Source organism: Wyeomyia smithii, chromosome 1, assembly GCF_029784165.1.
Source record: "Wyeomyia smithii strain HCP4-BCI-WySm-NY-G18 chromosome 1, ASM2978416v1, whole genome shotgun sequence".
NCBI lineage: Eukaryota > Metazoa > Arthropoda > Insecta > Diptera > Culicidae > Wyeomyia > Wyeomyia smithii.
Window position 1 is genome coordinate 196,575,578 of NC_073694.1, and position 16,075 is coordinate 196,591,652.

The window sequence follows — 16,075 nt, forward strand, 5'->3', positions numbered from 1 at the left end:
GTAAGTAGTTTAACACATTTAACGTAAAGATAGTCATATTTATTTGATATCCATAAATTATAACCATATCATTTCACTACGTTTTTAGGCACATTGTCTACACTTTTAAAGTACTGTTTATTACATTATTTCTGTTACTTTTAAGGAATACGATTCATCACTAGAAGTTTCATAATCAGTTAGCGTTCTCTTTTCATCTCTTCAAATCCTGTTGTGGTAGAATTTGTGTCTCTACGATAATGTTATGGGAATTTTCTATTACCAAATTGCAAGTCAGAGATCGCACATTTTGCAACTTCACAAAAAATTGAGCAATTTCGTTAAGTACAAACTTTTCCCGTTAGGCCTCAAGCAGTGAACGCGGAAAGTGATTCATTGCAATAAAATCCTTGATAATTTCTTCCAAATACTCTCGCCGAATGGTCGGATGCTTCAGCTGGTATCCGTAACTCTTCATTTTCGCATTATCCAGATTGAGGTGCTTGTGGAGCAGCAGTTCCTGGTTCATATAGGGCGTGAGTGGGGTATTGAATACACCGTCTTTCTGGCACAGTTCTGCCCAGGGTCCAAGGTGTTTGTCGTTGATCTCTTCGATTGCTCCCACCATATCCACCTTAGTCATGCTAGACATTACAATGCCCCAATAATCTGCCTTGATGCCAAAGATGTCCGCCAATAGGTCACTGATAATTTCCTGCGTTGCTTCACTGTCATCACAGATGTTTATCGTTTCTCCCGCCGTTTGCTCGTTCCGCATTAGCTCCCACAAGGCACCACAAACGTCCTCTACGTGGACGACATTCATTTTCATCGATCCCGTCCAGAGAAGCTTCATTGTTTCGTTGAGATATTTGTAAATTCCTGCGATCAAAATGCGTGGAGCTGTAAAGAAAAAAGAATGTCATAAAGCACTTTGCAGGAAGCTATTTGTCTGTTGTGGTCATACTGAGTCCTTTTCTATCACCAGTGCCGTAACATATCGGTAATCTAAAAATAGTGTACTTCAATCCGTCTACGTTCGCCAGCTCCTGTTCAGTCAGTGCCTTGTATTTTCCCACCATGGACCAGGGTTCTATGGAGCAGTCTTCCTTCTGCGGTATCTTCTCGCTGGAGCACATACTTCCGGTGCTTAATTCTACAAATCTTTTCACACGATATTTCACAGCCTCGTTAGCACAGTTTAGCGTTAGTTTGACAATTCCCTCCTGGTAAACCGGATCAGTCTGGCCGGGCTTCGTTTCGGCGGCACAGTTTATCACATAATCCCAACCCGCCGGGTCGTCCGTCTTGAAGGCGTTCTGACAGGAAGTGGCGTTGATAAGATTCGCACTGGCATACTCTACCCTTTCGTTGGCAAACGCTTCTGCGTGTCGATGGTTCAACCAGGCCATCTGGGGCGGCGTCTTGTCCACAACCTTAATTCGTTCGGCCAGATCATTCACCACCAGATAGTGCACCAAATGCCGCCCGATGAAACCACAACCTGGGTGGAAGAAAGAGTTGCGCTATTACTATGTTTTAAAAAGTTCCCACAGTTCCGCATAAGAATGCAAAATCACTGCACAATTGGGTTTCGATTTTTTTCTACTAGACAAGTGGAAATGACGGAAACTTTAAGCAGCTTAAGTGATTATATGCAATTCAGGTATTATTGTTGCAGAAAAAGTTATTTTAGCTAGCATTCAGCTACCTATTGAGTGTATACGGTGCAGCTTCAGAATATGAAATGTTGTAAACGAAGTGAACAAACGAACACGTGATAAGCTATGAGTGCCCAATGATGACGTTTTGCATATGCAATTTGCTTATCGCCTTGTGAGGCGGCTGCCTGCGTACTGACAACAGGATACCGTACCGATAGTGGGAATAGCCTTGATCGCTACTCTGCGTTACAATGACTTAGGAATTACCGGTTTGTGATTCTTCGACTGTCTTTTTCTTGTCTCCCGTTCTTACCGATTTTTTCTACACGAGATGTATCGTATAGTCTATAACTAGCGAAGGATATCGACCATTAAATCAAATTACATCAATTAAGAGGTTCACTTCTCTACACTGAGCAACACGGGAGTTGGGTTCTAAAGATTACCTTGAGAAACTTACCTCCCAGAATAAGCACCTTTGGCTTCGTCATGATCTCCAGTGATTTAAACCGACTTTGTGTGTGTGTCTTTGCTCGACACTGCTAATCGCGATGCACTTTCAATTAAATTATCTACCAACGTGGAAGTGGCTTATTGCGCAAAAAAACACAAACAATACCTAAAAATCGCTAAAGTAGCTACTAAGATAATGGCACAAAATAAAAGAATAACAGCGACCAAATGAAGCGAAATAAAACCCTGCTTTTGCACAGCAGCTATGTAAGAATGCGACTGGCTCGACGAACGGCACTCGGTTCGGCAGATAGAGACGGAGCAAAGAACTTACTAGTATTGCTATTATTACTCTCATATTTGAGTCCCGGTTTTGCACTGGTGGAAGTACAAGTAGATGTGATTTTGCTTCGTGAGTTTATTAAAGCCGGTGAAGCTGTCAGACTATCGGGCCTTGCGCCTTATGTTTTGCAGCCGCGTGTCAGCCAAACAGTGCACAGTGGGGCTACTCCATACAAAGGCTGGCCAAGCAAAATAATATCTCTGAATCAAACTTAGTTTTTGTATAATTTTGGGACACTGATCCCGAATTTGATATTATTTTTGCATGCAAATGCGTCCTTGTGACTATAGGGGAATTTCATCCTTTTTTTATGACGAAAATTTTGCATCGTTTTAAAAATTTAGAAAATAGAATGTATCATGCTCGAAAGACTTCCAAATATTAAAGAAAAATAAACATAGAAGTATTATCTAGTTATTGAGAAAATAGTTGGAGAGGTTGTTTATAAGACACGACCGCAAGGTAGTCTAAAATCTCTTTGAGTTTTACGAATCTTTTGAAATGAGCTAACGTGATTGGTTTAGAATTAGAATTATTTAAAATTTGATTGATGACCAAAGACCGGTTAATTTTTGAATATGCGCATTGAGAAGAAATAAGAACAAAAATTGAATATATGACCGTTAAGAAAATTTTTAACTCTTTTTTTCAACAAATTATGGTTCTCAGTAGACTAAATTATGTCAAAGATCTTTACCGACACCGATGAGTGTGTAACGATAGAAAAATTAATAAATCTTCAATCATTTGTCTTTATCCTTAAAAGGACTACTACCCCGACAGTGGGGATTGAGACACACTGATAACAGCAGAAAACGGTTTTCACACTGATTTTGTACCGGCCGACAATCGTTTGGCAACATCCAAAATACGGCACAGCTTTTCATTGCCGGCCGGCAGTTACTGCATAAAGGCAGCTTTCTACTAGAGGAAGGGGCGCTCCATCTACCCCGCTGACGCTGCTGCCACTATCGCTGCTGGTAACCAAGCTGAGGCCTCTGCTGCTGAATTCCGCTGCCGCTGCTACTTAGTTGGGACTGTCCTAGTGGCCATCCACTAGTAAAATGATTAGTTTGAGCAGAAGTAGGCTCTTATATAGCCTACAGAGTGCATTAACGGCTATCTGGGTATAATATTCTGTCGGCACTGTTAGGGAAAGCCAGCCAGCGACCAAGGATTGACAATTTTCAATAGTACAGTAGTTCGAACAATCAAACTACAATTTTCTGCATTTGGGTGAACTCTTCAATGATTTTCCAATCGATTGCTGTAAGAATGAAGGAAATCGGTTGAGAACTTACTGAGTTTTAAACACTTGAAATTGGACAATTTTCGTGACGCTTACGTGGTTTTCGGTTTCAGAATTTGGTAAAAAACAGGTTTCGTGTTACAAATCTTATGACTTGTTTTCTTTAAAGTGACTATTTTACATTGTTTTTTTTTTGTCGCATTCTTCTTTTCTTCACTTCCACCTTTACCTTCGTTTTCGTGCTCATTTTCAAAAAAGTTTTAATATCTTAACAGAGTGTTTTCAAGTTGCAATTCTTAATGTCAAAATGATATTTTATTGTTCGGTCTGTGGTGATTAGCAGGCGATTTTTTATGCCATGGTTCGTGTTTAAACGATTATTTTTACGTGTAAATGGTATAACAGGGATGTTACGGATATCCGCATCCGCGTATAAAAATTGACATCCGCATTCGCATCCGCATCATTGAAGTCCGCGGATATTGAAAAAAAAAATATCGCTTGATAAAATTTCGTAGAAAACATTTTCTTGGTTTCTTTACTGCTCGTTTAACTTTTGCACTGGACATGGTCAGTAGAGATGGTCGGGTTTGGCATTTTTCAAACCCGTACCCGACCCGTACCCGAATTTTTTTTTCGATTATTTATAGCAGGAAATTTTTTCTTTATTTTAAATATGACTTATCTAGAGCTGAAATGTTGTAAGAAAACGTCCATAAAATACGTAATGCTTGAGGACAATTTTGGCTATTTGATTCGATAAAGTATTACCACCCATGCGAAAAATTCCGAGAATTTATCCAAAAAAATGGTTTCGGAAATATTATTTTGTTTCCTTGTTCATTGTTTCCGTTCCCTAATTGTTTCGTAGAATGAAAAAAAAAAGGAAAATTGATTTTGTTAAAAATTTTATGCAACACACTCGTGGCCTTCGGCCAACTCGATTGTCCGCGGCGCATGCTGTCCTTACTCGCTACCGCTCGTTCGGACGTAAACTAGGGGATTGCCCCTATTCTTCAGAAATCCGGGCAATCCAGTAGATCAGTTGTTTGCATGCGAGAGGCCGCCGCTTCCGACGGCGGGTCGGCGGCCGACTCGCCCATCGGACACCGCGGCGGCTTAGGGCCGCCTTGGTTCCTTGCCCTCGATTATGCGGCAGAGCCTCATTGATATCTTTTGCAAACAGAATGTTTAATGAAAAAACTAGTTAATTTACACATTTAAGGCAAGTTTTCAATTTTTTATTCATTTTTTGATGTTGTCAAAAAAGTATGCAGTATAAAATAGGTGTAACATAAAAAATGACAAATTAAAATAAAATTCGGCCTTTCGTGATTCGGCTGATCGAAATTTCGGCCTTTCGTTAGTATTGATATAATTCGGCCGTTTGAGATTCGGCCGTTTGGAGCTATCCCGTAAAATTTGGGAATATGATATATGGTCGACAAAAGCGGAAAAAAGTCAAGACAGTCCCGGACCAGCAGCGCGAGGAGTGGTGAGGGTCGGATACTGGAACTTGAGTTGGACTTTGTTATGATACCACGTCTCTGGGCTGGCACCTGAACCGAGCTTCCCTAGTAAACTCGTGTGACAGCGGCTTGAAACGGCATGGTGGTTCCCGGTGCAGGAGTCTCCGTCCTGTAAAACATGACAGGCTAAATCCTCCGCAGTAAAAGACGGTGACGGATGCAGCAAAATCTGGTGGAGGAAAGGCTAAAACGCCAGTTTCCACACCGTACATAACGGTCGATGGTCCCTCCCTTATCTTCCAGTTGGTCTCAAGGTACGATGTTGGTCTAACAAGCCAGTCGTCGTAGGTTCGAATCTCGACTCGGGAGAAACTGTCAGTGTCAGTAGGGTCGTAGCGCTAGACCCGCAGTTGTCCTGTACACTAAACAGTTGGCTGCGAAGTCTGTATATAATAAACAGAAGGTCGAGTGCGAATGTAGCACCAAGGCTTTGCTTTGGTCCCTTGCTAGTCAAGGCAAACGAAAAGAACAGAGACAAGCGGCCTAGGGTGGCACTGCTTTCCAATCAGCTTGCGATCATCGAGCTCGCGGCGAATAAGAGCAGAGCCTCATTCTGCTTCAGACCGCCATCAACGAAGCTAAAAAGGAGTACACCAAACTTGTGGCTCGGGTGGAAAAGGAAGTGAGGACTAGGAGGGCAACTGAATCTAAGCAGGTTCAGACCGATACCCTCATGCCGTCATTCGCCGCGATCCGCTCTACGGGGCAAGTCGGTGAGCGAACGCGGAGAAGTGGTTGGTGGAGCTAGCCTCGCAAGCTAACACCGGCCGTAACATCGATCGGAGCTGCGACTGCGGAAAACTAATGGGTTACCGTTGTAGGGGGGGGGGGGGGGGGGTAGGGGTCACCAGGGAGGTGCCAAGACGGAGCAACGGCAAAACATTCGCCAAAGATCAAAAAGGCGAGGAACAGGGGGAAGCCTTCATACTCAAGACTGACGGGTCTAAGTACTCTGAAGTCTTGAAGAAAATGAGGAGCCAAACCCAGCTCAAAGATTTAGGGGAACGATCTCGCACTGGCGAAATGATTCTTGAGCTCCGAAGGATGCGATGAACAAGGGCGCTTCCTACAAGGCGGGCACTCGCCTCGGAGGTGACCATAGGCGTAGCCATAGGGGCGCAGGGGGGCTGTTGCCTCCCCCCCTAAATGTTGACATTGGTGCAGAATTTTGTTTTCAATAATTCTAATAGCATAAAACGACATCTTTAGCCCATAGAAACCCATTTTTAGTTGACAATTTTGTTGGAGAGGTGGAAGTTTCGTATTAACATTGCAGCAGTATGAGAGCAGACCGTAAGAACTTGGAGGAGTTGGATCTCATAACTCTGCTAGCTAAAGCCCGTTCTTTCTTCCCTGCGATCGAGAAAGCAGTTAAAATTTCACTTGCTCCACCTTGGAAACATACACGATTGAACGCTCGTTCAGCACATTACGTCGGGTGAAAACCTGGCTGAGGTCAACAATATTTGAACAGCGGTTGAGTGCTCTTTACTTGCTGAGTGTTCATCGGCAGATGGTCAACAACAATAGTGAAAAGACACATGAACCGCTTCCGGAACGTTTGACGTTTGAGGCCCGAAAATTTTATTAAGAATCTTGACTGTGTCTTCAATCTTCACGCCCTTGGAAAGCTTTGACAGGATGTAGTTGAGATAGCGGCTGGGCGAATGGGTGTCCAGCTTCCGGAGAAGTAAACGTACCTTCGCCGCATCACTCAGCTGGCCTGCATCGTTCTCGAAGAGGTCCTGGTAGCGGTTAAACAACAACGTCCGAATGTAACTCCGTTTTCTTCGTCGAAGACAAACTCGATGATGTTCGTAGAGAGGGACTCCAAAATCTGCTCTGGGGTTTGATACTGACGTTGCTGCTGCTGGACCGCTATCCGCTGTAAAATTTGGGCCATCTTCTGAATCATATCTTGAATTCCCGGTTGCAGCTGCTGATCAACTCTATCTTCTGCCATGTTCGTGGATTCTTGAGATCCTCGTCGCCAAAATAATATGTTCAAAGGTTTAAATGAACTTAAGAGTTTTTAGTAAAGAACATCTATTTATATTCGAGGTTGGACAAAGAATAATCAAACTTTCCACTCTGATGTCAGAGACAACTTTTCACTGGTTGCCTTGATGTAACAATCACTAGTATTTATTTAATTCAGACTAGTATTTAAATAATTCAGACTAGTATTTATTTCTATTTTTCAAAACACACTAAAGTCGCTTTTTACGCGGGGGATACGTGCCGCGTAAAAACAACGCGTGAATTCCGGAATCCGCGTAAAAAAAAACGCGTAAATTTCGAAATCCGCGTAAAAAAACCGCGTAAATTCCGGAATCCACGTAAGAAAAGCCGCGTTAAAACAACCGCGTAAAAAGCGACCTTAGTGTACCATATTTTTACTTCTAAAATTTTGAAATTCTGGCTACGCCCATGGAGGTGACCATCCAGCTTAAAAACCTGGATGAAATCACCGAGGGGTGCGATGTTGCACAAGCCCTCAAAGAGAAGTTCGGGGTGGAGGTGGCCACTGAGTCAATCTGTCTCCGAAAAGGTCCAGCGGGGACCCAAGTCGGCAGATGCAAATCTGGCACTAAAGCAAGGCAAGGTTAAGGTCAGCTGGTCGTTTGCCTTAGGTACTTTGTGGGATGATGTAAGTCCTGGATCTGCAAGGGGCCTGACAGGAGCCAGTTATCTAGGCGTTGCGGTGGTGCAGGTCATAAAGCGACGGATTGGCGGGAGTCTCCCGAGTGCATGGTATGTTCCGGAAAACGGGACGCCAGACACTTTATGAGTGGCCCCAGGTGCCCAATCGGCAAGCCTGCTGTAAAACCACAGGCATGAGGGTGACGCAACTGAACCTGAATCACTGTTACACGGCTCAGCAGCTGCGGACATCGCCATCATATCGGATCCCTACCGCAGTTGCTATGCTCCGCCACGTTGGTCTACCGAAAGGTTTTATTCATATGCTTTAAAAACATACTTTTGAAAATTCAAGTGTATGATAACAGAATTTTATATGATTGTGTACTTTTTATCATTCTGGCATATCAAGAATATTACAGGCTTTGTTATTTCTATCAAGTTCAGATATATTTGTGTTACCCGTTTGTTATAATCGTTTGATCGGGGATAGGGTATGCGCGAGTGCCCATACGGAACCCGTAAGGTAACGCCTACAGGATCGTAATGGCCAAGTCGGTTTGCTATAATGTAGACAACAACGCGAAGCTGCCAATAACGAGTAGAGCCATCACTCAGACCATCCGAAGACATCGCATTTTGATGCCGAGGAATTCGAAGAGAGCGTGAGGGAGGCAGTTGGCTCCGCCCGATTGCTCATCAATTAGTTGCCATAATATCGCGGGCGTGCGACGCCACTATAGACTGGCACGATAGCGGACCTTCGTAGTGCGTGCCTCCGTGCAAGACGGAGGATGCAGCGTGCGCGAACAGATGAACAGAGGAGTAAGCACCGCGCAGCATTCGGTTCTGCAAGATCGGCGCTAAAGAGTGCGATTAAGGCAAGCAAGAAGGCCTGCTTCGATATACCATGCGCGAGTGCCAATACGAACCCGTACTGTAACGTCTACAGAATCATAATGGCCAAGACCAAAGGCACGCCGGCGCCTGCAGAGCGATCACCAGCGATGCTGAAGCGTATCATCGGGGGACTCTTTCTACGCCACGACCCCAGTCCTCGGCCTCCGGCAGTCGAATTACACGTCCGACGTTCCTGTATCTCAGACACAGACCAGGGATGGTCGGCCAACCTGCGAACATCCAATCCGTGAGCGATGACAGACGTGTCGAGATCGAGGGAGAGGTAAAAGTTACGAATGAGGAACTTATCGTGATCGCCAATTCCCTAAAGGTGAGCAAAGCACCGGGACCGGAGGAAATCCCCAGAACTGGCAATTAGGCTGGTAATAAAAACGTCCCCCGGTCTGTTTCGGGTAATAAAGCAGTGGTGCCTGGATCATTGCCTCTTCCCGGAAAGGTGGAAGCGGTGCGAGGGACGGGTCTTACTGCCGAAGGCTGGGAAACCGCGAGAGGATTATTCTCAACAGAGAGTTGTGATCGTCAGCTTTGCAGACGACATAACGCTAGAGACCTATGGCGAGTCGATCGAGGAGGTCGAGTTTATGGTCACTCACTGTATACTAGGGTGGGGAATCGTTATATGGGAAAAACGAAACTTGATAGCAGAAGGCCAGAACCAAGTTTTTTTTTGTTCTTTTTGGGGCCCCAAACAATCCTTAATTTATCGGAAGTCGATTGGTTTTGTCTCCGCTTGGCGCATTGCATTTCAAATTTATATAGAGATTTGTATGGAAAAACCAACCTTTTTGCATTTTCCATTCTATAGAGCTCAAAATGGCTCAAACCAAAGGTTTCAAGACTTCAAATGGTAGGTTTTTTGATGCCCAGCAACTTGGCCGAAGACACTAAAGAGCTAGGGTGTCCCAAAAAAATGCTTGAGCTGTTCAAAGTTAAATATGTCAAAATTTATGTTGCAAATCATTTTTTCTGCCAACACTGCCAGTGTACCGGCGTCAGTCAGATTTCCATCAAAAGTGACCTCAGAAACACGTTGTAGATTCTACCTATGACTAGAATGTTAACCTAAATTTGTTTGCTTGATCCAGCTGAGTGTATAAACTCGTTACGACAGGTTATTTCTGATGGGAATCCTGCTGACGCCGGTACATTGGTGATGTTGGCAGAAAACAAGATTTTCTGCATTCAAATCGACATACTCAACTTTGAACAGCTATTGCTCTTCTTTTGGAGCACCTAGCTCTTCATTGTCTTCGGCAAAGTTGTTAGGCATCTAAAATACTATACTTTAACATAATGTAGTGCATTATTAGACTATTATTGAGCTCTCTAGAAAGGTAAATGCAAAAAAGTAGGTTTTCCCATATAAATTTTCATACAAATTCGAAATGCAATGCGCCAAGCGGAGACAAAACCAATCGACTTCCGGTAAGTTTAGGGTTGTTTGGGGCCCCAAAAGAAACCAAAAAAACTAGGTTCTGGAAAATCGATCATTTTTCCCCACCCTACTGTATACGCAAGGTCGAAGACTGGATGCACTTCAGGAGACTGGAGTTAGCGCACCATAAGACGGAGCTCTTGGGGGTTACGGGGGACGATAAGCACACATTTAAGAGTCAACTATGCTTGCAAAAGGGCTTCAACCGGTATTGCAGCACTATCTCGAATGATGTCGAAAAGCTCAGCGGTGTATGGCAGCAAGCGTACGCTTCTTGCCAGCGTGGTTTCGTCCATACTAAGGCATGTGAGCCTAGTCCAAAGCACTTGGTAAACTGGAAAGCACCTACAGGCTCATGTGCCTGACGGTTGCGGGTGTGTTTCGTACAGTGTCATACGACACAATTTGCTACCTGTCCGGCATGATGTTTATCAGCATAACATTTAGGGAGGACGTAGAATGCTTCGACCAACGTGAGTACGTACCAGAAGATCTTTCTCGATTATCAGATAGCAGCAGGAATGGTTCAATTCCGCGAAAGGTCGATGCACCGACTTATTCCGGTGGTATCTGGATGGGTCGAGAAGTGCCATAGAGAAGTAAACTTTCATCTGACAAAGTGTTATGGGTTGGAGACTGGAGGGTTTTAAGTGGGTCAAACCTCACACTACCTGGGGTTGGTCTCTCGCGACGAAATTGTTGGAGTAGATCTTACGCTTCAGGTTTGTCAAGAAATTTTCGATGCGACGCAGCTGGGGAACGGTGGGCAGGTTCGCTGGCATGGGTACCGTAGGCCAGACACCGTGTCTTTGCCATTATGGTATTTCTTGATGAACGACGCAACCTTCGGCAGCACTTTGTACTAAAAATTTCCCCGTTCACGGCTACTCCAAAGCAAATGAAGAGCGGCTTTGAAATCCCCTTCTCGCTGATTGTCAGCCACAGTAGAACCTTCTTAGGAAACTTTGTGTGTGAAATGAACTTCACCTCGGAGCTCACTTCCTTCGTGGGGGAGGTAAAATACGATGTGCCCTACCAGTCGTTGCCATGCAGGATGAGATAGGTGCGGGACATACCGCAACTCTAGGAGTATAGTGTATCCTGTGTGGAGTAAGCAATTGATATATGATCATATCATATGGTCATCAATCAACGAACTTCACCTGTGCAACAGTTTCATAATTATTATCTGGGGAAATAACCACATGAGTAGAAATCGTACTACAACCAGTCACATATCTTGAAAAAAAAAAGAAAAAGAAAAAGAAAGAAGACTTTCCAGTAATATGGATATTTTTAGTATGTATTGTTATGGTAACATATGTACTTATGTTCAATCTTTTGTTTATTCAACATGTTAGCATAAGCAATTCGATTCCAATTAGTTTGAAAGATGAACTATGTGATCATCTACCCTATAGGCATTGAAGTACACTGAATTCTGTTTTTACGCGACTTTTTTTACGTGATTTTATTTTAAACGATTTTTTTACGCGATTTTCTCGAAATTACGCGATATGTGACATGGGAAATATTGTTTATGAGCCAAGGTGTAACACCCACACAAACATACACACCCATACACAGACACATACACGCACACACTTACCACATAACGAAAGATTTTGTAATGACGCGATCTTTTTTTACGCGATTTTCTCCAAATTACGCGATTTTTTTTTCACGATTTGTTCAAAATTACGCGATTTTTTTACGCGATTCTTTTTTTGCGCGCACGCATCAATCGCGTAAAAAGAGAATCAAGTGTACTCAAAGTAGATTAAATGTTTCTGCTCGCAGTGATGAGTCCGTCCATCGAGAGGTCTGCCGATAGAAACTATTGAAAACAGCTATTCTTGCAGTGGGTATTTTTTGTTGCAACATTCGGTCGGAGTCAAGATTGTCCGTGGTTTGTTTGTGTCTCCGCCGCATAAATATATCACAGTGGACCCATCTTTTCTTTCACTTAATAGACGCTGCGCTCGTACACGTTTAAAGTGTTGTTGAAAAAGATTTTATTTGTATTTATTCTTTCGTAAGTTGGTAGAAATAGTTAATTTCTCAATGCGTTACATTTCTGTTGGCGGAAAACAAAAACAGATGTTCCTCTACAATATGACGAGCTCGTACGCTTAGCTTCGTGATCCGATCGCCAATCCGGTCCGACTAAAGACCCTTGGTTTGGTTGTTTGCGGATAGCAAATGTACCCGATTGCTGTTGGTTCGAAAGAAGGCAAAGCTCGGACATATTAGACAAAATTGCACCTTTTCTATTGCCACACGAGTTGTGCTGGCTAAAACAATTCATTGCACTCTAGTAAGGAAACTGCAGTTACCTTCATTTAAAACATCGTGGTCACTTTTGCTGACTGCATTTTTTTATCGTTAAATCTTAATATAACTAGTGATGAACAGTAGTTTCGAATTTTGCTCTCGGCTATTGTGTATGTTTTTTTTTGTGTGTGTTTATTATTATGAGTACGTGCTTGATAAAATCTTACCAACTGAATGGAGGAAACCTAGTAGGATTAGATAAAGGTTCTGTTTTTTGGCGCTGAGATAGACGGAGACAACAATAACGGTGGTTTCTGGGGGAGAGTAAATACAGAGTAACGGTAGTATCGATAATAGCAGCACTAGTTGCGAGTGCAATTCAGTTGGGAACGTCAATCAAGACTCAACAATTATAGTGTGTAGAATAATTGGCTCCTAACTAAGACTCTACTAGACGACAATACATGTCCGTTGTTTTGGAGATTTTACAATTAAACTGGGGGAAATCAGTATGACATTCACAGTATAGCCTAATATTATCTAGCGGTAGCAATTAGTTGACCCATATCTATATATACTTTGCTCCGACTGTCTTTAAAAAATAACTCGTCAGCTCCGTTATTAAGTTAAATAGTGTTAACAAAGTTGATGATGCTTTTGATTTGCCTTAGCTTGTGGTTTGTTGGTTAAGTACTGTGTGAAGTGTGTCGATAGATAGATTGCATCCTTTGAAAAAAAGTTCAGTCGTTCATTGAAAAAGAAGCGCTGATGGATTTTTTTCGTTTTTCGTTTCAAGTTACACAATCGGTAAAATTAAAATAAACTAAAGCAACCTGGAACTACTCCGTGTGGCGTGACTTGTCCTCTTACTTTGTGTCGTTACATGGCACTAAATGCCCGTTTTCTCTCAAGCGCCTCATAGAATAAACCCCCAGTTAACAAAATAACAAACAAAAAACTCTTCTCAAGTACGGAGCTATTGATAGAATTATGAGCGGATTGTTATTGCGGTAATCAAGCGCACGTTTAGTTTTAAATCTTTCCTAAAACTTTTGACAGATCTTATTCATTAAATTGTATGTTTAATTCTATAACATGAGAGGAAAAAATGGAGAGTGAACAACACAGAAAAAAACTAAAAGTACCTACAACATTTGTGTTTTTCTGTTTTCATCAGATGCAACATTCACAAACACTCTTATTTTGTTTTTACGTTAATAAATTAGATAGTTTTTTGCTAGCAAGTAAATTTTTGTTTTTTTTTTTATGTATATATCATTATTAGTTAGTACTTTAAACATCGACGACCATCTTTTTGTGAATATCGGTATTGCCAACAACCGAACAGAACTCTTCGAAGGAAATTTTGCCATCTTCATCCTTATCGGCAAACACAATGGTTTTGTCCACAATTTGCTGCAGCTGAGTGTCTTTCAAATTGTTTCCAACCATCATTTTCAGCACCTGTTGAAAAGAAGAAATGTTGGTTCCTTTACTCTTCCAATGTTGCTATTTTAAGGCTTTGCCAAACGTCGTTAACATGAAAAACTAAAAAACACCTCGACAGAAGACTAGCAGCAAAGCTGCACTGCACTCATATAAATAACGCTCGAATTATTTACGCTAAACTGTGCGACTTGCCAGTTGAAAGCCTTGCGAGTAATTTTAGAAGGCCATCCCCCGTGCTACAAACGTAAGGTACATAAAATTACTCACCTGAAACAGTTCCCCATTGGAGATGTATCCATCGTTGTCCATGTCGTATATTCGGAAGGCGAATTTCAGCTTGGACAGCTTGTCCCCCTTGACGCTGAACTGCGATACACCTTGGATAAACTCCTTGAAGTCTACTTCCCCGTTGCCGTCTGCATCGAAGATATCTATGACGCGTTGGACCAGCGGGTTCTGTTGCAATTCTGGAAGCGACATGAACTCATCGATACTCAGCGCACCGGAGTTGTCCAGATCGAGTTTCTTAAAGCGTTTGCCCAAACGCCGAATCTCGTCAGCGTCAACTGAAACGGGAAAGTATGTCTGGTTCAGATACTTATTTTACAGTCAGGTGGGTGACATTTGGAATTTGTAGTGTGGGATAACTTATTCTACCAAACAATAAACCTCACAAATTTTGTGAATAATATAACTGACATATCTCGCCAAACATGTGAAAAGGGCCCATGTGCCATATGTAAACAAGCCAAATTTTCTCGTTTTTTGATCAATACAAGCGAAATCTGCTCTTACCAATAAGATTTATTGATAAAAGAATTTACTCTTAATCAAACAATCTTATTTGTACGAGTAGATTAGGCTTGTATTCATTGAAAAACGTGAAATTGTGGCTTGTTTACATATGGCACTTGGGCCCTTTTCACATGTTCAGCGAGACACCTCACACAAACCGTATTTCGCGAGCGGTGGTGCGCCGAACAAATGCTGCGCAGAAAAACAGCATTCCTGTATTCGAGGAAAAAAATAGAATAATGACAACAAATTTTCTATGGCTGCGATAGAAAATTCACTAAAAAGTATTTTTACAATCGATTAATTGAACCACTCTTTTTAAATAGAATACCAATCAGTAAGCAGCCTTTAAAGTACCGTTGAGAAAATTGAAAGAGTAAAAACTCTAAAAAATCGATATATTTGAATGGAACGGCCGTCATAACATATTGACGCCTGGGTAAAATTTTGTATCTTCAAACATCCTCGTTATTCAAACCACTATCAAACTTTTGAAATTCTTTAAAACAAAAGCATCTCTTTAGATTGATTCTTTACTTGCGGTCTATCTGATTAAGCAAAACTTGTCTTTCAGCAAAGTGACCAGCCAACTTTTTGCAGCATTTTTATTAGTTTTGTCCGGGGATTCATATTACTTACAATTTGAGCACAGCTCCATAGGCAAAGATGTTTCATTTCCCTGGAAGAAAAAAATATCCAGAACTCAATTTAAAGTGTACTAACATGTCGATCAGATGTAGGACAATAGAATCCATTGACCTAGTATGAACAGCTTATAGAGAAAAAAAAATTGTTTCGCCATTGGCGAGACGATAAAATCGAGCCCCATAGTAGGGGAGAAATTTTTCGTTCAATTGAAAGCAGCTCACATCTTACCATTTTGACTCTATTTGTATTCCTAAATCAGCGCACAAAGAACACCTGCTTATGGCACGATGTATGGAATTCACGATTTAACTTTTACTATCGAAAAACGGACACAAAATTCACAACTTTTCTACTACACTTGCCAATGTATTTCGTTCGTGACCGACGGGATTAGATTTTGTGAAAATAAGCACTTCTTTTCTGGCTGTCAATCGACGTGTACACACACAATTGGAATGTCGGGACAATACACTCACACGCCATTAGTTCATTTTGTGTCTTTTTTGGCTATATTCACGTTTAGGTTCATTCTCAGTACAAGAGTGTGCGAAGTATTGGGCGAGTCCGAATTTCTTCTTTAATCGATATTTGCATTCTTCGTTTGAATATCAACTTATTTGAAAAGAACAGACTTTTGAAGTGAAAGTGGATGAAAACGTATCTCGCAGTACAGTAGTACAGTAGAACGTTATA

The 16,075-nt window shown here is 42.0% G+C and overlaps 2 protein-coding genes across 3 annotated transcripts; both read right to left on the reverse strand.

Moving 5' to 3' along the window:
- Positions 1-8: 8 nt before the first annotated feature.
- LOC129721178 (uncharacterized) lies at positions 9-2,437 on the reverse strand. 2 transcript variants are annotated; one of them, XM_055673448.1, is made up of 3 exons: positions 2,104-2,437; positions 947-1,483; positions 9-882 (listed from the first exon to the last, which is right to left on the reverse strand). In XM_055673448.1, the coding sequence occupies exons 1-3, from the start codon at positions 2,132-2,134 to the stop codon at positions 341-343; spliced, it is 1,110 nt and encodes a 369-aa protein (XP_055529423.1). In that variant the 5' UTR covers positions 2,135-2,437; the 3' UTR covers positions 9-340. The 2 variants fall into 2 exon arrangements, with proteins under 2 accessions (XP_055529423.1, XP_055529427.1); XM_055673452.1 differs by lacking the exon at positions 2,104-2,437 and adding an exon at positions 1,691-1,808.
- Positions 2,438-12,207: 9,770 nt separating this feature from the next.
- LOC129717550 (calcineurin subunit B type 2) lies at positions 12,208-15,828 on the reverse strand. The gene is made up of 4 exons (XM_055667533.1): positions 15,611-15,828; positions 15,374-15,413; positions 14,207-14,505; positions 12,208-13,954 (listed from the first exon to the last, which is right to left on the reverse strand). The coding sequence occupies exons 1-4, from the start codon at positions 15,611-15,613 to the stop codon at positions 13,784-13,786; spliced, it is 513 nt and encodes a 170-aa protein (XP_055523508.1). The 5' UTR covers positions 15,614-15,828; the 3' UTR covers positions 12,208-13,783.
- Between the last annotated feature and the right edge of the window lie 247 nt (positions 15,829-16,075).

What these genes read in the sequence shown, in the direction of transcription:
- LOC129721178 (XM_055673448.1), bottom strand. Translation starts at nt 2,134, where the DNA reads ATGACGAAGCCAAAGGTGCTTATTCTGGGAG. An exon ending in AAAGGTGCTTATTCTGGGAG is followed by an intron (nt 1,484 to 2,103) that starts GTAAGTTTCTCA and finishes TCTTCCACCCAG; the next exon opens with GTTGTGGTTTCATCGGGCGG. An exon ending in TGGTGATAGAAAAGGACTCA is followed by an intron (nt 883 to 946) that starts GTATGACCACAA and finishes TTTTCTTTACAG; the next exon opens with CTCCACGCATTTTGATCGCA.
- LOC129717550 (XM_055667533.1), bottom strand. An exon ending in TATGGAGCTGTGCTCAAATT is followed by an intron (nt 14,506 to 15,373) that starts GTAAGTAATATG and finishes TTCCCGTTTCAG; the next exon opens with TTGACGCTGACGAGATTCGG. An exon ending in CCAATGGGGAACTGTTTCAG is followed by an intron (nt 13,955 to 14,206) that starts GTGAGTAATTTT and finishes TCTTTTCAACAG; the next exon opens with GTGCTGAAAATGATGGTTGG.